Genomic DNA, 16,475 nt, shown 5'->3' with positions numbered 1-16,475 from the left:
TCCTGACTCTCCTCTTGACAGCCCACATCTGTTTACTGCTTGGCCATTACTATGAAAACCAATACTGAGGCTAAAGCTTTATTTTTTTCTTGATAGTCCAAATTGAAAAGTTTGGAATAATGGAGAAAAATTCCATTTAGCCTTTGATTTTGTTTTTCCTTTGTGATGATGCCTTTCCTTCGAAGAATGGGATGATTTTAAAGCCCCAGTTGAGACTAAAATGTCTCTAGATTACCTGCTAAGAGCCTCTAGTAATATGGGTTCCACAGCCAGCTTCTGGGCTGTAAGGCTGACAGCAGGTGGCACTGAGGACCAGACAGGTGCAAGTAAGCACATAGCAGTGGAGAGCTGTCACAGCCAGTGTGCTTGGGAAATTCCAAATTATAGCAACTGTATTTGCTTAAAATGTTAAACTTAAGTTTTGGTTGAATAAGTACTGATGTCTTGGAGTCATGTCTCCTGGGGTTGGAGAGGAGACTGAGTGTGGTGGTGCAGTTATACTTGCTGCCCACAGTGCTGAATTTAGGTAGAAATCTCAAGCATCAGTGCAGGGCACGAACCTAGGGCCTCACATATGCTAAGCACTTGCTGTACCACTGAAATTTCAAACACATGGCAAGTTTGGGCTGGAACAGGTCAGTACTGGGGCTCCTGGGCTCCCACTGCCTAGAGTAGTGACCAGCCTTCAGTTACATGCTCCTCCATATGTTCTCCTTTGTGGACTACTTTAAAGCAAGTGCAAGCTGTCATATCATTTCACTTATGTTTTTTTTGTGTGTGTGTGGTGTAGGGATTGAACTCAGGACCTCATGCATGCTAGGCAAGTACACTATCACTGAGCTATACCCCAGCACTATTTCAATAAAGTTTTATTTATTTATTTATTTATTATTAGTTTATTTATTTAGGTCATACTGGGGTTTTAACTCAGGGCTTGGCATTTTTGTTAGCAGGCACTCTACCACTTCAGCCACACTTCCAGCCCTCAAAGTTTTAAAAAATAGCCTTTTATTTATTTATTTGAGATTTAGGCGTGTGTGTGTGTGTGTGTGTGTGTGTGTGTGTGTGTGGTACTGGGATTTGAACTCAGGGCTTCATGCATGCTAGGCAGGCACTCTAACACTTAAGCCACTGTGCGAGCTGTTTTGTGTTGGATATTCTCAAGATAGGTTCTTGTGAACTATTTGCCCCGGACTGGCTTTGACCTGTGATCCTCCTGATCTCTGCCTTCTGAGTAGCTAGAATTATAGACATGAGCTTAGGTATTTTTTGGTGGTCCTGGGGTTTGAACTCAGGGCTTCACGCTTGCTAGGCAAGCACTCTACCACTTGAGCCATTCTGTCAACCTTTTTTTGTGTTGTTTGTTTTTGAGATAGGGTCTTGTGAATTATTTGGCTTCGAACTGTGATCTTCCTCATCTCTGCCTCCTGATTAGCTAGGATTATATGCATGAGCCACTGGCACCTGGCTGTGATTTATTTTTTATGCTTCATCAACTATTAAGTTACAGTAGCTCCTGAAGCAACTCTTTGCTTGTTTGGTAACTGGTGGTTGCACACACAGGGAGCCATGGGGCCACATACACAGAGCACATCTATACTGGCCAGAGGAGCTCAGAAGTTTCAGCCTCTTTGAACAGACTGTTCATGGTGTGGGTGTCCTGGCCCCTGGGCTTCCAAGCTTGTGGAGGGGCCCAGCACTCAGGCTGCAGCTCATTTTCTGGCAGATCCCCTGTCCCTGGACAAAGGGATGTCACTTGAGAGTCTCATAGGTACTGTCCCCCATACAGTGGCTTGTCTGGAACTCCACCTGCTTCCCAAGACTTGAATGAGGGTCCTTCATCCCCTTGTCCTCTCAGAGTGACCTTTCCCTAGTCATCCAGGGGACCCTGAGCTACAACCCCAATCCTCATGGGGTTTCTGAGTTACCATGAGGGACCCTACAGTTCAGTCTTCCCTGCCCTGTTTTAACCACCTCTCAGGCTCAGGAACTTGCTTCTCATGGTGTTCCCCTAGTCCCTCACCAGCAATTTCTCCCTTGTCTGGTTGTACCTATTGGTACTTAGCAAGTCTGCTGCTTCAGAGTCTCACCTTGAGCTTGGTAGGCTAAGCCAGGTCCAGAAGAACCAATCTTGTGGATTCCGTGGGTCCATAAAGAGGGTCAGTGGGATGAAGGTTCCCAGGGGATGTGGAGCTAGCATTAATGGGGACAGAGTTTCTGTGTGGGAAGATGAGAGTTCTGTGGATGGATGGTGATGATGGCTACACAACACTGAATGTGTTTAATGCGCTGAACTGTGCACTTAAAGTGGTTAGGATGATAAGTTTTCAGTGTATTTTACCAGAATTTAAAAGACTTAGCCAAGAAAGTTCCTTTAACCCCATGTTCCTCTAGTGACCATCCTCTTGCTCTGCCTACCTTCACAACCCACTTCTCTCAGACTTGCCATGCTGGTTTCTGCATCTCCCTGTCCTCTGTGAGCTGACCTCATCCCTCCAATGGCTGGAGGCAGAAGGCCTGGGGTCCTGCCTTTCTGTTCTTCTAACTGGTATACCACACTCAGTTTGCAGTAGATCCACTTGGCTCCCCAAGCATATCCAGAATCCACTCCTCTCTGTCACATCTTCCCAGTGGCCCTCACTCTTACCCCTTGTCAGTTACTGCAGTGGCTCCCCAACCTTTCTTCTAGTCTTTATGCAGCATGGCAGCCAGGAAGACCTTTGAAAGACTCAGCCAATCCTGACACCTTTCTGTTCAGATCACTCACAGTAGGGCAGTCCTCAGGATGGTCTATGAGGCCCTACCCAGAGCAGCTTCAGACCCCTGGGGGGGCCTGGATTCTGGGTTTCTGTTGTGTTCACTCACTCTCTCTCCATGTCTTTCTCCATGCTGCCCTGATTTTCCTGAAATGCTCTGAATGTCCTACCTCACCTAGCAGCAACTCAGGGTTCCTCCCTTCCCTAGAGTGCATCTTGGATGCCTTCTCCAGCCTGACCTCACCTCCACTGTCCTGTCTCTCCTGGCTCATAGTCGGGACATTCCTGTGTTAATGCCCACTGCTCCCAAGTCATCAGTTCTGAGAGGTCAGGGGCATTTGCATTCATGGACCTGCCTCGCTGTTTGTCAGCTCTCAAGTTGTTGGGATGAATGAGTGGGCTCCTGGGTGGTCACCGTTTCTCACTGTGGTCCCTGGGCCTATTCTCACAGAATAGATCTCTTCAGATGCACATCCTGTGCACTTCACACAGCCCACTGCAGGCCTGGCTGCTGACACCATGGCCTGGCTAGTACCTTGGCTTTTGCTAGGTGACTGTGCCCAGGGTTCCTGGTGCCAGAAGCAGCAGCAGTGGTTTCCACACCATCTCTGCATCTCCCATGCACATTCTGTGCTCCCCACACCATTGCTAGGACTGGAAGGTCTCTGGCACAGCTCTGCTGTGTGTGCCTCACAGCTGGAGACAAGCTGCTTTCTCAATTGGGAGCTGACATTGGGCCCAGCACTGCATGCATTCAACTGTTCCAGAGGTGGGGCAGCACTCACCCAGAGGCCAGCTGCAGTGGAGTGGCCCATTGGCTCAGTCCGGGACAGGCCAGAGTCAGTATCCCTGGTGTCTGGAAGCGGGGAGAGGAGAACACGCTGCTGTGTCTGTTCACCCTCTGACCTGTGGAGGCCATGGAGAGTGAGCTCTGAGATGGGTGGGCAGGCTGGTACATGGACACTAAGCCACGTGCACATGCCATGGCTGCCCGCAGCGTCTGCATGTGCTCTGCGGAAACCTCCTCCTTTTGTTGCCAGAGCTGCCACGAAGGACTCTGCCCATTCCTGCTGACCGAGTGCCCCGCATGTAAAGGCCTGGTCCGCCTCGGCGAGAAGGAGCGCCATGCTGAGCAGGAGTGCCCTGAGAGGAGCCTGAACTGCCGGCACTGCCGGGCATCCTGTAGCCATGCGAACCTGGAGGTGCGCTGGGCGGGGTGTGGCCTGCGTGACCATGGCCACACTGTGGGCTCTGAGCTGCAGTTCAGTGCCTGAGGTTGGAGCTGGCTTGGTTCCTTCACACTTGTCTTCACGGCATCAACCCTTTCCTGGAGCCACGAGGGTGTGAAGTCAATACTGAATCGCTTTAAAAAGCATTTTATTTTAGAAAAGTTCACACGTACCCGGTAGAGAGGATGGCTGTGTGCTGTACCAGTCTGTGTTGTTCCCCCGCACCCAAATAGTCTGACTTAATGCCATTTAACTCACAAATAGTTCAATATGTATTTCTAAAGGGCACAGAGCTACAATGCATTATTACCATTGCCAAGATGATCACCTTCTAAAGAGAAAAGGTTTGAGTCTGGAGTACATGGCAGAGTAAGACTACTCACCTCATGGCTGAGAAGTGAGAGGAAGAGGAATGCTGGGATCCCAATATCCCCTTCAAGGGCATGTCTCTAAGGACGTGAAGACCTCCCATTAGGACCCACCTGTTAAAGATTCCATCCCCTCCCTTACCGCCACTCTGGGGGCTAGTCCTTTATCACATGGGCATTTGGGGGCACTTATCTAAACCACAGCGACCACATCTAAAGTTTAACAGTAACTGCTCACGCAACTTGCTGGCTTGTCTGCATTCCCACTGTCTGAAAGTGTTCTTCACATTCATTTATTGGCATCAAGTCTAGACAGTATCCCTCACTGAGTTCCATTGAAACATCTTTGGAGTACTAAATCTTTAATGCTTCTTCCGTGGGTGGGCATCTTTTTCCAGGCCCTTTGTTACTCAGGATTCCTTCTTGCTTTGTTTGCTGATTACACCCCAGGTGTTGACACTGTGCTCTTCTGACATGTGGACAGGCCTGAGCAGAGCCTGTCTGGGGGGCTGCGCATTCCGCAGTAGCACAACAGGGTCTCTCAGGAGGTGATCTGGCTGCCCTGTTCGTCCATGAGAGACCAGCTCAGTCTAGATGACAGAAAGTCCTGCCAACCTTGTACCTCCCAGGTAGCACAGCTATTCTTTGTCCTCCTGTCAACTCTTTGTTCAAGGCAGGGGTTGCAAAATGGCGATGCGTCCCTCTTCAGTCCTCTACAGTAACTTTATCTTTCTCATGTGCTCTGGAGACTGCAGAGGAAGAAGAAAGTCCTAAAGTCTGAAGCTCTGGGGCCTGCAAGACACCACCCAGAGTTGTACAGTCTCCAGAGAGGGTCGGAAGGGGCCACAAGCATACCAGCAACACCTGGGGCTCCGGCTGCTGTCCGAGCACTGTGTATCTCCACTACCCTAGGCTCAGTGGTGATGTCCCTGTCTCATGCTCCTGACTGCTTCTCTTTAAGGCACACAATGAGGTCTGCCCCAAGTTCCCATTGCCCTGTGATGGCTGCGGCAAGAAGATCTCTCGGGAGAAGGTGAGGCATGTCCTCATGTCCTTGGAGGACTGTGCGGGTGGGCTGTGGCAGGGTGGCAAAGCTTCCTGCCATTCGGGTCACGAGATGGGGTGACGAGCTCAGAGTATGGCAACCACATTCTGGGCCAGCCAGTGCTTTATCCTCCCACATGCGTTGTTACTCTCGGGCAAGTCGTGTGCGTGAGAGAGAGAGTGTGTGTGTGTGTGTGTGTGTGTGTGTGTGTGTGTGTGTGTGTGCACAGCGCTGGGGATTGAACTTAGGGCCTCATGTATGCTAGGCAAGCACTGTACCACTGAGCTACACCTCTAGCCTGAATCACATATTAATTATTCTGAAATTAAATGTTAAAGTTGTCATCACATTCCAAATGCTGTTATGCACCTGTTGGTATTGACTTTGACATTGGTATTGGTGGCAAGTGATTTGATTTGGATGCGGAGAGGGACCCCATACCTGTTGTGGAAGTAATAAAATATTGATGCCTTAGCACTAGCACATCTTACCTCCTTACTCTGGGATACTTCTTGCCTCTGAAGAGCTCAAATTGGTGATGTCCCCTTGAGGAATGACAGGACTGTGCTTTGAAGTGTCCTTTCCCAAGTTTTCCTCTTTGGTGGACAGGGAGGCTAGCTCCTCAGAGGCTGAAGCAACAGAAGGGAGTGTGGTGACTGCTGTGGGTGTTAGAGGCCAGGGAGAAACTAGCAGTCAGAGGTCTATGCCTGGGGAGGGGGCAGCACCAGGGGCAGAGGGCGGCTGAGCCCTTCTCCTCACTTACCCTTCAGTTTGTGTGCCTGTCTGCCTGCTTGGCATAGGTCACTGCCAAGTCTTGAGACTTGGTGGGGTCTCCGTTCCAATCCAGGTGGCCTGGGTTGGACACCTGCAGTTTCTTTGATGTGTCTCTTGGCCCTCATTGGGGACAAGCTGACTGTGGAGCTCAGCATGGGGCTCAGGCTAGCTCCTGAAGGAATATTATAAAGAAGCTTTGGTGGGCTTTTCACCCCTTCAGGGGGTCAGGGTGTTCTAGCTCAGTGAGGCTGTCTGATACAGGGCAGGTGCCATCCCTACCTGGTGTCCTCTGCCTTTGTGTGCTAAGAATGTAGGCTACAGTCACTTGTTTTCTTGTCAGTTGGTAGTCTGGTGAAGTGGCTTTAGTGGTAGAGTGCCTGCCTAGCAAGCATGAGGCCTTGAGTTCAAACCCCAGCACTGACAAAAAAAAAAGAAAAGCCGGACACCAGTGGCTCATGCCTAATCTAGCTAATCAGGAGGCAGAGATCAGGAGGATCATGGTTCGAAGCCAGCCCCCAGGCAAATAGTTCATGAGACCCTATCTTGAAAAAAACCCATCACAGAAAAGGGTTGGTGGAGTGGTTCAAGACCCTGAGTTCAAGCCCCAGTACTGCCAAAATAAAGAAAAAAAGAAAGAAAAGCCAAGCCATGCTCCTGTGAGTTGGCGGTGTGTTGGTTCTCTGTCTGAGGTGCTGTCCAGGGCTTTTCTGCAACCATTCTTGGGTTTGATGCATAGTGAGGACTCTGTCCCCCAGATACAGAAGATCCCTGGGCTTTCCTCTGGTATTGGTAGGTTGATTTTCTCACAGTGCAGGCCTGCCCCACTTGCCACCTGGCCTACTGGGTTGAAGAGAAAAAGACTTGCATTAGGAACTTGTTCTTCTGGCTGTTGCTCCTTCCTCACACCAGTTGTCCAAAAGATAGTCTTCCTTTCCTGATCCAAGATGCTGCCTGTGTCCTATCTGCAGTGTCTGGGCACTGGCCTCTTCTGGGGTTCCATGTGCTCATCCATGGTCAGTCTGTGCCATCTTTGCCCAGGCACACACTGGGTGCTGGCAGGTATTTGATTCCTGTGGGGCTGGCCCATCCTCACACACTTCTCACTTTGAAGCCACACATCCCGCTCCATGCCCCAGGGCCTCACCACATGCCCTCAAGACTGATAGAGATGGCAGGGTGGCTGCTATACGCAAACCTCCCTATAAAAATGAGCTGGGTTCTCAGCAGGCACTCTCAAACATCAGCCTGCCCCAGTTACTGACAGAGCATGTAGCATATATGCATGGGTGACTTTGGAAGTGAGTTGTCCAGATGAGAATAAGGAGGCCCATGGGTAGGTTTAGTGGGCACTTGTGTAAATTTGACCTGGTCCGTGGATTAGGGGAGAAATGGATGGGAACTGAGGAATGACAGCCCCCGTGACCTCATCTTTCACCCCCTCAAGTTTCAGGACCATATCAGGACATGTGGCAAGTACCGGGTCCCCTGCAGATTCCACGCCATTGGCTGCTCCGAGATGGTGAGTCAGGGGTCTACAGTGAGGTGGGGGAAGGTGGATGGACCTTTCCCTCATCCTGTCCACATCTTCACTTGACTTCTGGCCCTGGTCTTCTCTGGCTGTCTCCCCTGGGTCTCCCTTGCAGCACTCCTCTTCCTACCCTCAGGTGTCCAAATTCAGGTCCAGGAGACTCTGTCCATGCTCATCCTCCAGATCTCATAGTGCCCTGACTTTGAACACTGCCTGTGTCTACCTGATGCCTCCCTGAATATCTAGTGGACATCTCAGAGCTACCACGGCTGCATACCTTGATCTGTCTCCTGCCCCTATCCCAGTCTCCTCTCTTACCTAGAAAAGAAAAAAGCACCACCATTTCTCAGTTGTCCTGCAAAGCCCCAGTGCCCATCAGTCAGATCCCCTTCTTGCCTCACACTTGTATCCGTGCTGACAGATACTTGACGGTCTGCAGATGGATCCTCCTCCTACCTTCTCCAATCGCTGTCCTGTCTGCTTCATCCTTATCTCTTTCCTGGATGCAGGCTTCAGGTGCCTAATGGGCATCTCCCACACACTTCTGCCTGTCCTGGTCTGTTTACAATTAGAAGTCAGATCGAGGCTCATCATTGATTCCAGCCTTCCCATGGCTTCTCATCACTCTTGAATGGTGATTCATTATCCCTCCAGTGCCTCTGTCCTCTGCACTGGTAACTGGCTTGGCTATCCTCAAGGATGCTGACTTGTTTCTACCTCAGGCCCTTGTCTTGCCAGATTTCTAGGGGCTCCTCAGGCTCTGCAGTTCCCTGTTCATTCCTCTTCTTCATTCACAGAGACTTGCTCCACACCTTGCCTTATTTTCACCCTAATGTCTTAGGCTATGCCTTTGTTTCTTGTTCCTCTCTCTCTGTACAGTGGGAATCCCTTGAGGTCTGAACTCTGTTGTGTCCTCTCCAGGAGTGCTTGGCTGGAGGGTGCTTGCAAAGGGTGTGTGGGTGTGTGTGATGGGTAGAAGGGGGCAGGTCCATCATCCAGAGTCCAGGGACAGAGTGTCTCACCATCTGGTGTCCTCCTTTGCTGGAGGACTGTGGAAAGAACAGTTGTTGCCTCCATTTTAAAGGTCTGAGTTCCCAATAGGTAGGGTTTAGAAACTACCACTGGGGCTATGATGGTACCACCTCCGTCCCTGTTTCTGGGTCTTTTCAGTGGTCTGAGTAACACACACCCATCATTCACTAATGGGATGCTCTAGTTCACTCAGGACGGGTCTGGTTGCCCTCATTTACCATGCTACAGGTGAAGCTGCCCTCTGAGCTTCAAGCTCTGTGCAGCACCGATTGTGTTTCTTTGCTGCAAACACAGTTCTGAACAACTTCATTCCTTGAGGAGATAACTGCTCACTTTTCCTTGCCTCTGCTCTCCTAGGGTCTGTGCCTCTAATTGGGTACACAAATAGGTTCCATTGTTTCTTTTTACTTCAATATTTGAATGTATGTAACATTTCTAAATTTTGTTGCAGATACTTTGTTTGAAAGATACTTAATTGCAAAGTTAAATCTATAAAATAAGGCTTTTTTATTTTTTGGGTGGGAGGAGGGTTTGAACTCAGGGTTTTGCACAACTCTCCCACTTGAGCCACACCTCCAGTCTATTTTGCTCTGGTTATTTTGGAGATGGGGTTCTTGAGAACTATTCGCCCCAACTGACCTCAAACCCTGATCCTCTCAAGTAGCTTAGTTAGCACCTGGCTAACTAAGGCGTTCTTAAGGAAGCCTGACTTCCAGCTGTTTTTCCACCTTCCCCCATTGTGTAATGGCGTTTTTATTTCCTTTCTTTCCTTTTCTTTTCTTTTTTGAGACAGGGTCTTTATGTTGCTTAGGCTGACTTCGAGCTCCTGGGCAGGAGATCCTCTTGCTTCAGCCTTCCAAGTAGCTGGGGCTACAGGCACATGTCCCGTGCCCAGCTTCCTTTCTGTTTAAAAGCAAGAAAGTTACATAGGAAGCTTTACTTTTTGAAATGTTGACTTTCAGACAGTGGCAGATTAAACGCTGTCATGTAGTCAAGAAGCATAACAGTGACTGAGCCAAGTCTAGCCATCACCTAGGTGTTCCTGTGTCCTGGTGACCTTTGTCCCTTGGTGCAGCGAGGCTCATGGGGCTGTTGCTGCCTAGGCTGGTGCCTCGCAGCACAGTGCCAAGGGGTTCCTGCCCTGTGCCCACAGGTAGAAGCTGAGGAACTGCAGGAGCATGAGGCACAGCGGCTCAGGGAGCACCTGGCCCTGATGCTGAGCTCACTCCTGGAGGTCCAGACTCCCCTGGGAGACCAGAGCCAGGCAGGGACAGAGCTGTTGCAGCGGTGCCAGACCCTAGAGCGGAAGACAGCCACCTTCGAAAACATAGTCTGTGTCCTAAACCGGGAGGTGGAGAGGGTGGCTGTGACTGCAGAGGCCTGTAGCCGGCAGCACAGGCTTGACCAGGACACGATTGAGGCCCTGAGTAACAAGGTATGTGCTCAGCAGGATGTCATAGGACTTTGAAGCTCGCACAGTGTGGAACCCTTTCTGTGCCCCTGCCTTGGGCTTTCGCCTCCTGCATTTCTAGCCCCATGTTCTAAGGGACTTGCCTTGCAGGGGCAGAGGGGCTGTTGGGGCCAGTGGCTGAAATCTCTTTTTTCTGGCCTGGAGGGCAGTATCAGCGATGCGATGAGCCGAGCACAGTGGAGCTTCTGGGTGCATGTAGGCCCAGAGTCTTCTGTGTGGACTTGGAGCATGTACCTCACTCACACCTGAGGGGGTGGCTCATGGGGACAGAGCATATGCTAGAAAAGCTGAATCCAGAGATACCCTAGGAGCCGCTGAGAGTGGCCATCCTCCAAAGATTGGCAGGTGGGCTGGGGGCCTACAGCAAGTGGCAGTCACTGCTCTCTTGTAAGAGGGAAGTGGTCTCTGCCCTGCAGGTGCAGCAGTTGGAGAGGAGCATCGGCCTCAAGGACTTGGCTATGGCTGACCTGGAGCAGAAGGTTCTGGAGTTGGAGGCATCCACCTATGATGGGGTCTTTATTTGGAAGATCTCAGACTTCGCCAGGAAGCGTCAGGAAGCTGTGGCTGGCCGTACGCCTGCCATCTTCTCCCCAGGTGCTCATCCAGGGCTTCCCACTTGTCTTACTGTGTTCTTGTACACCCTGTGTCCCCTTCCCCCAGTGGCCACATGGAATAGCTCCCCAGACAGGGCTGGGCACATCTTCAGCTGATAACAGGAGCAGAGTGTCTGCACTTTCCTCAGGGCGAGTCAGACAATGTGTTCCATGGGCGGTACTGTGAGCACAAGTTGCTGGTGGGTGGCATGCCCCTTGTCAACTTGTGGGGGAATAGAGGGCGCTGTGGAGTGGGTGATGGAGAACCGGCTGGCACAAGGACTGCCATGGCTCTCAGGTGTCAGGAGCTGAGCTGGTCTTCCCAGGTTGAGCTTCTGGCTTCTGCTGCAAAAAGTAAGCCTGTGAAGATGTTTTTCATGCTCCCTTCTCTTCACCCCCATACAGGGTCTATTGAGGGGTTCTTGGGGCTTCTCCAAAAGGAAGTGCTGGGAGATGGGAGGGTCTGTCTAACAACAGGTTGAGGTTTGCTTATGTGACAAGGTCCCTCCTCCCACCGGGACTCTGCTTCTCACCATGCTGCTGAGGTCACCTTCTAGGGTACTTAAAACCATCTCCTTCTGTCCCCAGAGGCCTCTCATCATGCAGTGGCCTAGGTCCTCATCCTTGTCCCTGGTCAGTCTCCTTTTGCTGCTCAGTTGCTTGCTTCATAGACTTGGGCACCATCCATCAAGACATTCCCTTGACGCATGTTATTTTGGAGTTTACTTGGGGAAACTGCCTCTGAAATAGTACGTTCTAGGATCAAGCTGAGATGTTGGAGTTTCCTCTCCTGGTTGAGTTTGCCTTGCCATGCCCTGAGGCAGGAGATCCAGCACCTCTGTCCTCCTCTGTGTGGTACATACAGCAGGGGCCAAAGTGAACAGAAATCACACACCCTGTTTTTCTCTAAGTTGAAACTGGAAACAGCAGTTTGTTTTGGGGGGAGAACTCAAGGGACACTCTAGGACTAGGACAGCCTAGGGTCTGGGGTCATTCTCTGGACTAGGGATGGCTTCTCTTCTCAGTACTGCCCTCTGCAGGTGGGCCAGTTTAGCTGGTGATACGTGATGCAATTTAACAGGTGGAGGCTATGGGAAACAGTGTAGGTGGTTTCAAGCACTGCACCTGGAGCCATGCTGCAGAGACTCCAAGCCAGAAGGCCAGCTGAAGCATGGACAGTCCTGTTTCCATGGCTAAGTTGTTAGGGTCACCGTAGCGGTCAGGTTCCTTCTGAGGACAGAACCAGTTGGAAACTGTTAGCTCTCTGATACAAGGAAAGAGTTCCTGTGGCTCACAATTTTGGGAGGTCTGCTGTTTTGGGCAGATGTGTAGCAGCCATCATGGCAAGGAACATATGGCAGAGCAAAACTGCTCACCTCATGGCTAGGAAGCAACAAAAAGAGAAGAAGGAGCCAAGGGTCCCACTATGACCTTAAGAGCATGTTCCCAACGACTGAAGGATCTTCTATTAGGTCCCACCTCAGAAAAGTTCCACTACCTCACAGCAGTGCCATGGATTGAGGACCAATATCTTTGGGAGATATTCCAGATCTACACTTTATTTATTTTTGGCGGCACTGGGGTTTGAACTCAGGGCCTCACACTTGCTAGGCAGGTGCTCTTACCACTTGAACCACTCCACTAGCCTTTTTTTTGTGATTTTTTTTTTTTTCGAGATAGGGTCTCGTGAACTATTTGCCAGGAGCTGGCTTCAAAACACGATCCTCCTGATCTCTGCCTCCTCAGTAGCTAGGATTTCAGGTGTGAGCCCCTGGCTCGGTGCCCACCCCGATCTTCACTTTAGCAGTTATGTTCACAGACACGTGAGAGGGATTTGTTAGGGGAATTAACTTAACATGATTGTGGAGGCTGAGTGCCATAACAGGCCATCTGCTTGAAGACCCTGGATGCCTAAGACTCAGTCCAAATCCATATGCCTTGGAACCTGGGGGTTGCTGGTGCAAGTCCTGGAGTCCAAAGATATGACAGCCTGGAGGTCTGGTGTCTATGGACAGGAAGGAGTGCCCTCATTCTAGGAGAGAGAGACCTACACACCTTTCCTCTAATTTTGTTTTCTCTAGGTCTCAGCCAATTGGATCTACCAACACTGAGGTCAGGTGTTCCCCACTCAGTCCATGACTCACCTGCCAGTTTCCTCTGGAAATGCCCTCACAGACATGCCCAAAATACTGTTTCCCCAGCTTTGTAGGTATTCCTTAACCCTGTTAGGTTGACACTAAAATTAGCTTTCACAAGCCAGGCATCAGTGGCTCAAGACTATAATAATCCTAGCTACTTGAGGCTAATAGTTTGTGAGACCGATCTCCAAAAAAACCAGAGCAAAATGAACTGGAGGTGTGGCTCAAGCAGTAGAGCACCTGCTTTGCAAATAAAAGCCCTGAGTTCAAGCCTCAGTCCCACCAAAAAAAAAAAAAAAAAGAATTAGCCTTCACAATCTCCATTCACACATTTTGTTTGCACATAATAGTGTTTCATGTGTTTTGAACTAGCCTCATCCACATTCCAGTTGTTACCCATTACTGCTGTTCATTACTGGTATAGGGACATCTTGCTTGTCCTGGTTTTCACCCAGCAGTGCCTCTGCTGAATCAGGCCTGGGTCTCTGCTGCGGTTAGGCTGGCCTGGCCTGGCGGCCTCCTGCACTTTTGCTGAGGGATGGGGTTGGCTAGTTTTCCCCACCTTTCTTCCCACACTTCCAGGTTCTCGGTTGTTTCATGCATTGCCAGTTTGGGGGTTATATTTAGTGTTCTTAAAATTATTTTAATCATTACTTTTAAGAATTGTTTTTAAAAAAAAAGAATTGTTTTCATTAGTAACTAAGTGCACAGTTGGAGAAAACCTCTTGTGTCCCAGAAGCTGAATGTTTCTTCCTGTATTTCAGGAGGGTGGGCTGTGGGTGGGAAGAGCTGCACCCTGGCCTGCCTTTATCCACCCTCTCCCACTTCCCCAGCCTTCTATACAAGCAGGTATGGCTACAAGATGTGTCTGCGTGTCTACCTGAATGGCGACGGTACCGGTCGGGGAACACATCTGTCTCTCTTTTTTGTGGTGATGAAAGGCCCCAATGATGCCCTCCTACGATGGCCCTTCAATCAGAAGGTATGAGAGTTGTCCCCTGGTAGCCCCTGGAAGGGTACAGCTTCCATGTGGCCAGCTTGTCCAGGGCAGGGGTGTGCACCCCAGGCATGTCAGGTGGTGGTGCTATAGTGGAGCACTGCAGTAGTTTCTGAGTGTTAGTCATGATGAGATTGGCTTCTTGACCCAGCAGGACCAGCATTTGAAAGCCTGGAGAAACATGCTCCAAGGGAAGGCCACAGCCACCAAGCCACACCAGCATGTGACTTGAGTATTGAAAACCAGGGCCTGCCTTGATTGAGGAATTGAAGCTCTAGGCACCAGGTTGAAATGAGGACAGTCCCTTCCCTTCACGACTCAGGTTCAGCCCTGCATCCACAGCTGGTGCAGAAGGCAAGGCAGGGCAACGGGTTCTAACCAAGCCATCTTTCCTCCAAGCTGGGTAGAGCATGCTTCATGATCTGCTTGATGAGAATATGCCAGATAACACTGTGTACACATGCAGCAGCGCTGAGGTTTAGTAACTGAAAACACTGGCCGATGTGCCAGCTGCTCTGCTGTGGAAATATGTGGCTTCTTGCTGGGGGCTCTCAGATGTCAGGTCCTCGGGAGACAGCATGGGGTGGGGCTACATGTGGGCTCCTTGGATGACTCATGGCATGTGGTCCCCTCCCTGGTCTACCTCCTCACAGGTGACATTAATGCTGCTTGACCAGAACAACCGGGAGCACGTGATTGATGCCTTCAGACCTGATGTGACCTCATCCTCCTTCCAGAGGCCTGTCAACGACATGAACATTGCCAGTGGTTGTCCCCTCTTCTGCCCTGTGTCCAAGATGGAGGCCAAGAATTCCTATGTGCGGGATGACGCCATCTTTATCAAGGCCATTGTGGACTTGACAGGGCTCTAGCCACCCCTGCTGGGAACAGCAGCTCAGTGAAGAGCCCCACCCTAGGCCAGGGCCCTGCCACATCAGGATGGGCAGGCTGGGTATGGGCACCCGGGAGGGCCTTGACCTGCAGCCATGTACACCGAGAGGGAGCTGCCAGCTTGTTCTCAGCTGGAAGAGACTGTCTGGAGGGCTCGGGATGATTCAGCCCAGGGCCCTAGTGGGACCAGCTGGGACTCATCTCTGCTTCCCAGCAGAACTGTCCTCACTGTCTATTCTGTGCAGGATGGGACGGGCCCCTGGGTGTAGCACTTGGAGGGAAACTGCTCTCAGGAGGGCTTCAGAGCCTTCCGTGCAGCCAGAGTGTGGTGGAGCAGCCTCGTGCCCTTCTATGAGGCCTGTGGGAAGAAAGTGGGGTCTGCTCCACCTACAGAATGTAGCCCTGGAGAGAAGGGGGCATTCTGAGTCCCAGGTGCTTGCTGGACAGGAGGCTGCCTGTGCCACCTGGTCCAGGCTGGGCACCCAGCCCAGTGGCCTGTGTTAACTGCACCGTCAGGCTGAGGAGAAATCATTAAACCATTGAGATATCTGTGGTGAGTAGTGTATCTGGCTCCAGTTTGCCTGTGGCTTCCAGCCTAAACAGTGCTGACCCTCTGGGGCCTCCTGACTTCTTTCTTACCTCAGGCCTTCTATGTTCCTTATACACTGTGAGCTTCCCAAGTGCTCCCAAGACAGCAAAGCCACATGTGACCACCCCATTCTGTGCCCACCTATAGTGGGATGAAGAGCTGGCCCTTTGTCCTGTCTGTGTGTAGGGGGCTTGCTTCAGGGTCCTGGCCCAGTTTGCTCTCCCAACTGAGGAGTGGGACAGGGTATGTGTATTAAAGAGTCAGGAGGAGGTCGGACCTCCCTCACCCCAGTTTGGGTGTTTTGAGGATTCGCCACAGTAGGAAGCGCAGAGAGGACAAGCACCAGGGCTGAGCACCATCCTGATCACTCTGTGTGTGCTGAGACTAAGCAGGAGATGCTTTTTTTATGCCAGCATTCACCCCTCTTCTACCTGGGGTTTAAACTTGGTCTATGTGTGTTTCTGTGTCCACAAGTGAGTGCTGCGTTTAAAAGTCATGCATGGAACCATGGCAGATGGCTGATTTCTCACCTGTTTTAAACTCCCCATGTGCTGGGCTTCCTACTGCTTTGTGACATACTGCTAGAGGTATGTTGTTTCATTCTCTTGGATCCCTGTCTTTCAGTTGAACTGAACACAAAAACATAGGTCTACCTGTTTTCTGTTGACCTGGAAGGAGAGGATCAGACTCCCCCCTTCTTAGCTGTTTCTGACCTGCTCTTCAGAGGGCTGTGCCTGAGGCCTTCGCAGCATATGGGCAGGTGTATCAAGACCTCATATCTGTGGCATTTCACATTGAGGGGCTTCACCCAGGTTTCACAGGTGCTGTTTGTGAAATGGTCCATTGTTGTGACCCTCTGGATCATCTCCCTGAGGACACAAGGGATTGGGCTTCTCTATCAGGTTTATTGCTCATTCAGGATCTCTCCTGTGGGAATTGCCATTTATGTCTTTGTCCTTTTTTCTGCTGGGATGTTGGACTTTGTTTCCTTTCCTGCGGTAGAGCTCCTAATCTTGATTATAGTCCTTGGCTGTGTCTGTGTGTGTGTTGTCAGTGTAGAACAA

At 50.7% G+C, this 16,475-nt stretch overlaps 1 protein-coding gene across 4 annotated transcripts in view; it reads left to right on the top strand.

Annotated features, from left to right (window-relative positions):
* The window catches only part of Traf2 (TNF receptor associated factor 2), a 30,937-nt gene extending 15,566 nt beyond the window's left edge, over positions 1 to 15,371 (top strand). For 2 of the 4 annotated variants that reach the window (XM_020183972.2, XM_074052784.1), the window contains 7 exons: positions 3,797 to 3,958; positions 5,315 to 5,386; positions 7,617 to 7,691; positions 9,886 to 10,167; positions 10,620 to 10,797; positions 13,768 to 13,916; positions 14,585 to 15,371. In XM_020183972.2, coding sequence (XP_020039561.1) covers positions 3,797 to 3,958; positions 5,315 to 5,386; positions 7,617 to 7,691; positions 9,886 to 10,167; positions 10,620 to 10,797; positions 13,768 to 13,916; positions 14,585 to 14,803 — 1,137 coding nt within the window. In that variant the 3' untranslated portion in view covers positions 14,804 to 15,371. The remainder of the gene's footprint in view (positions 1 to 3,796; positions 3,959 to 5,314; positions 5,387 to 7,616; positions 7,692 to 9,885; positions 10,168 to 10,619; positions 10,798 to 13,767; positions 13,917 to 14,584) is intronic. The other 2 variants (XM_074052785.1, XM_074052786.1) reach the window with 2 other exon arrangements.
* The last annotated feature ends 1,104 nt before the right edge of the window (positions 15,372 to 16,475 follow it).

The sequence above is a fragment of the Castor canadensis genome, chromosome 13 (genome assembly GCF_047511655.1).
Source record: "Castor canadensis chromosome 13, mCasCan1.hap1v2, whole genome shotgun sequence".
Classification (NCBI taxonomy): Eukaryota; Metazoa; Chordata; class Mammalia; order Rodentia; family Castoridae; genus Castor; species Castor canadensis.
The sequence above is the reverse complement of the archived record's forward strand: the minus strand, read 5'-3'. Positions and strand labels throughout refer to the sequence as shown.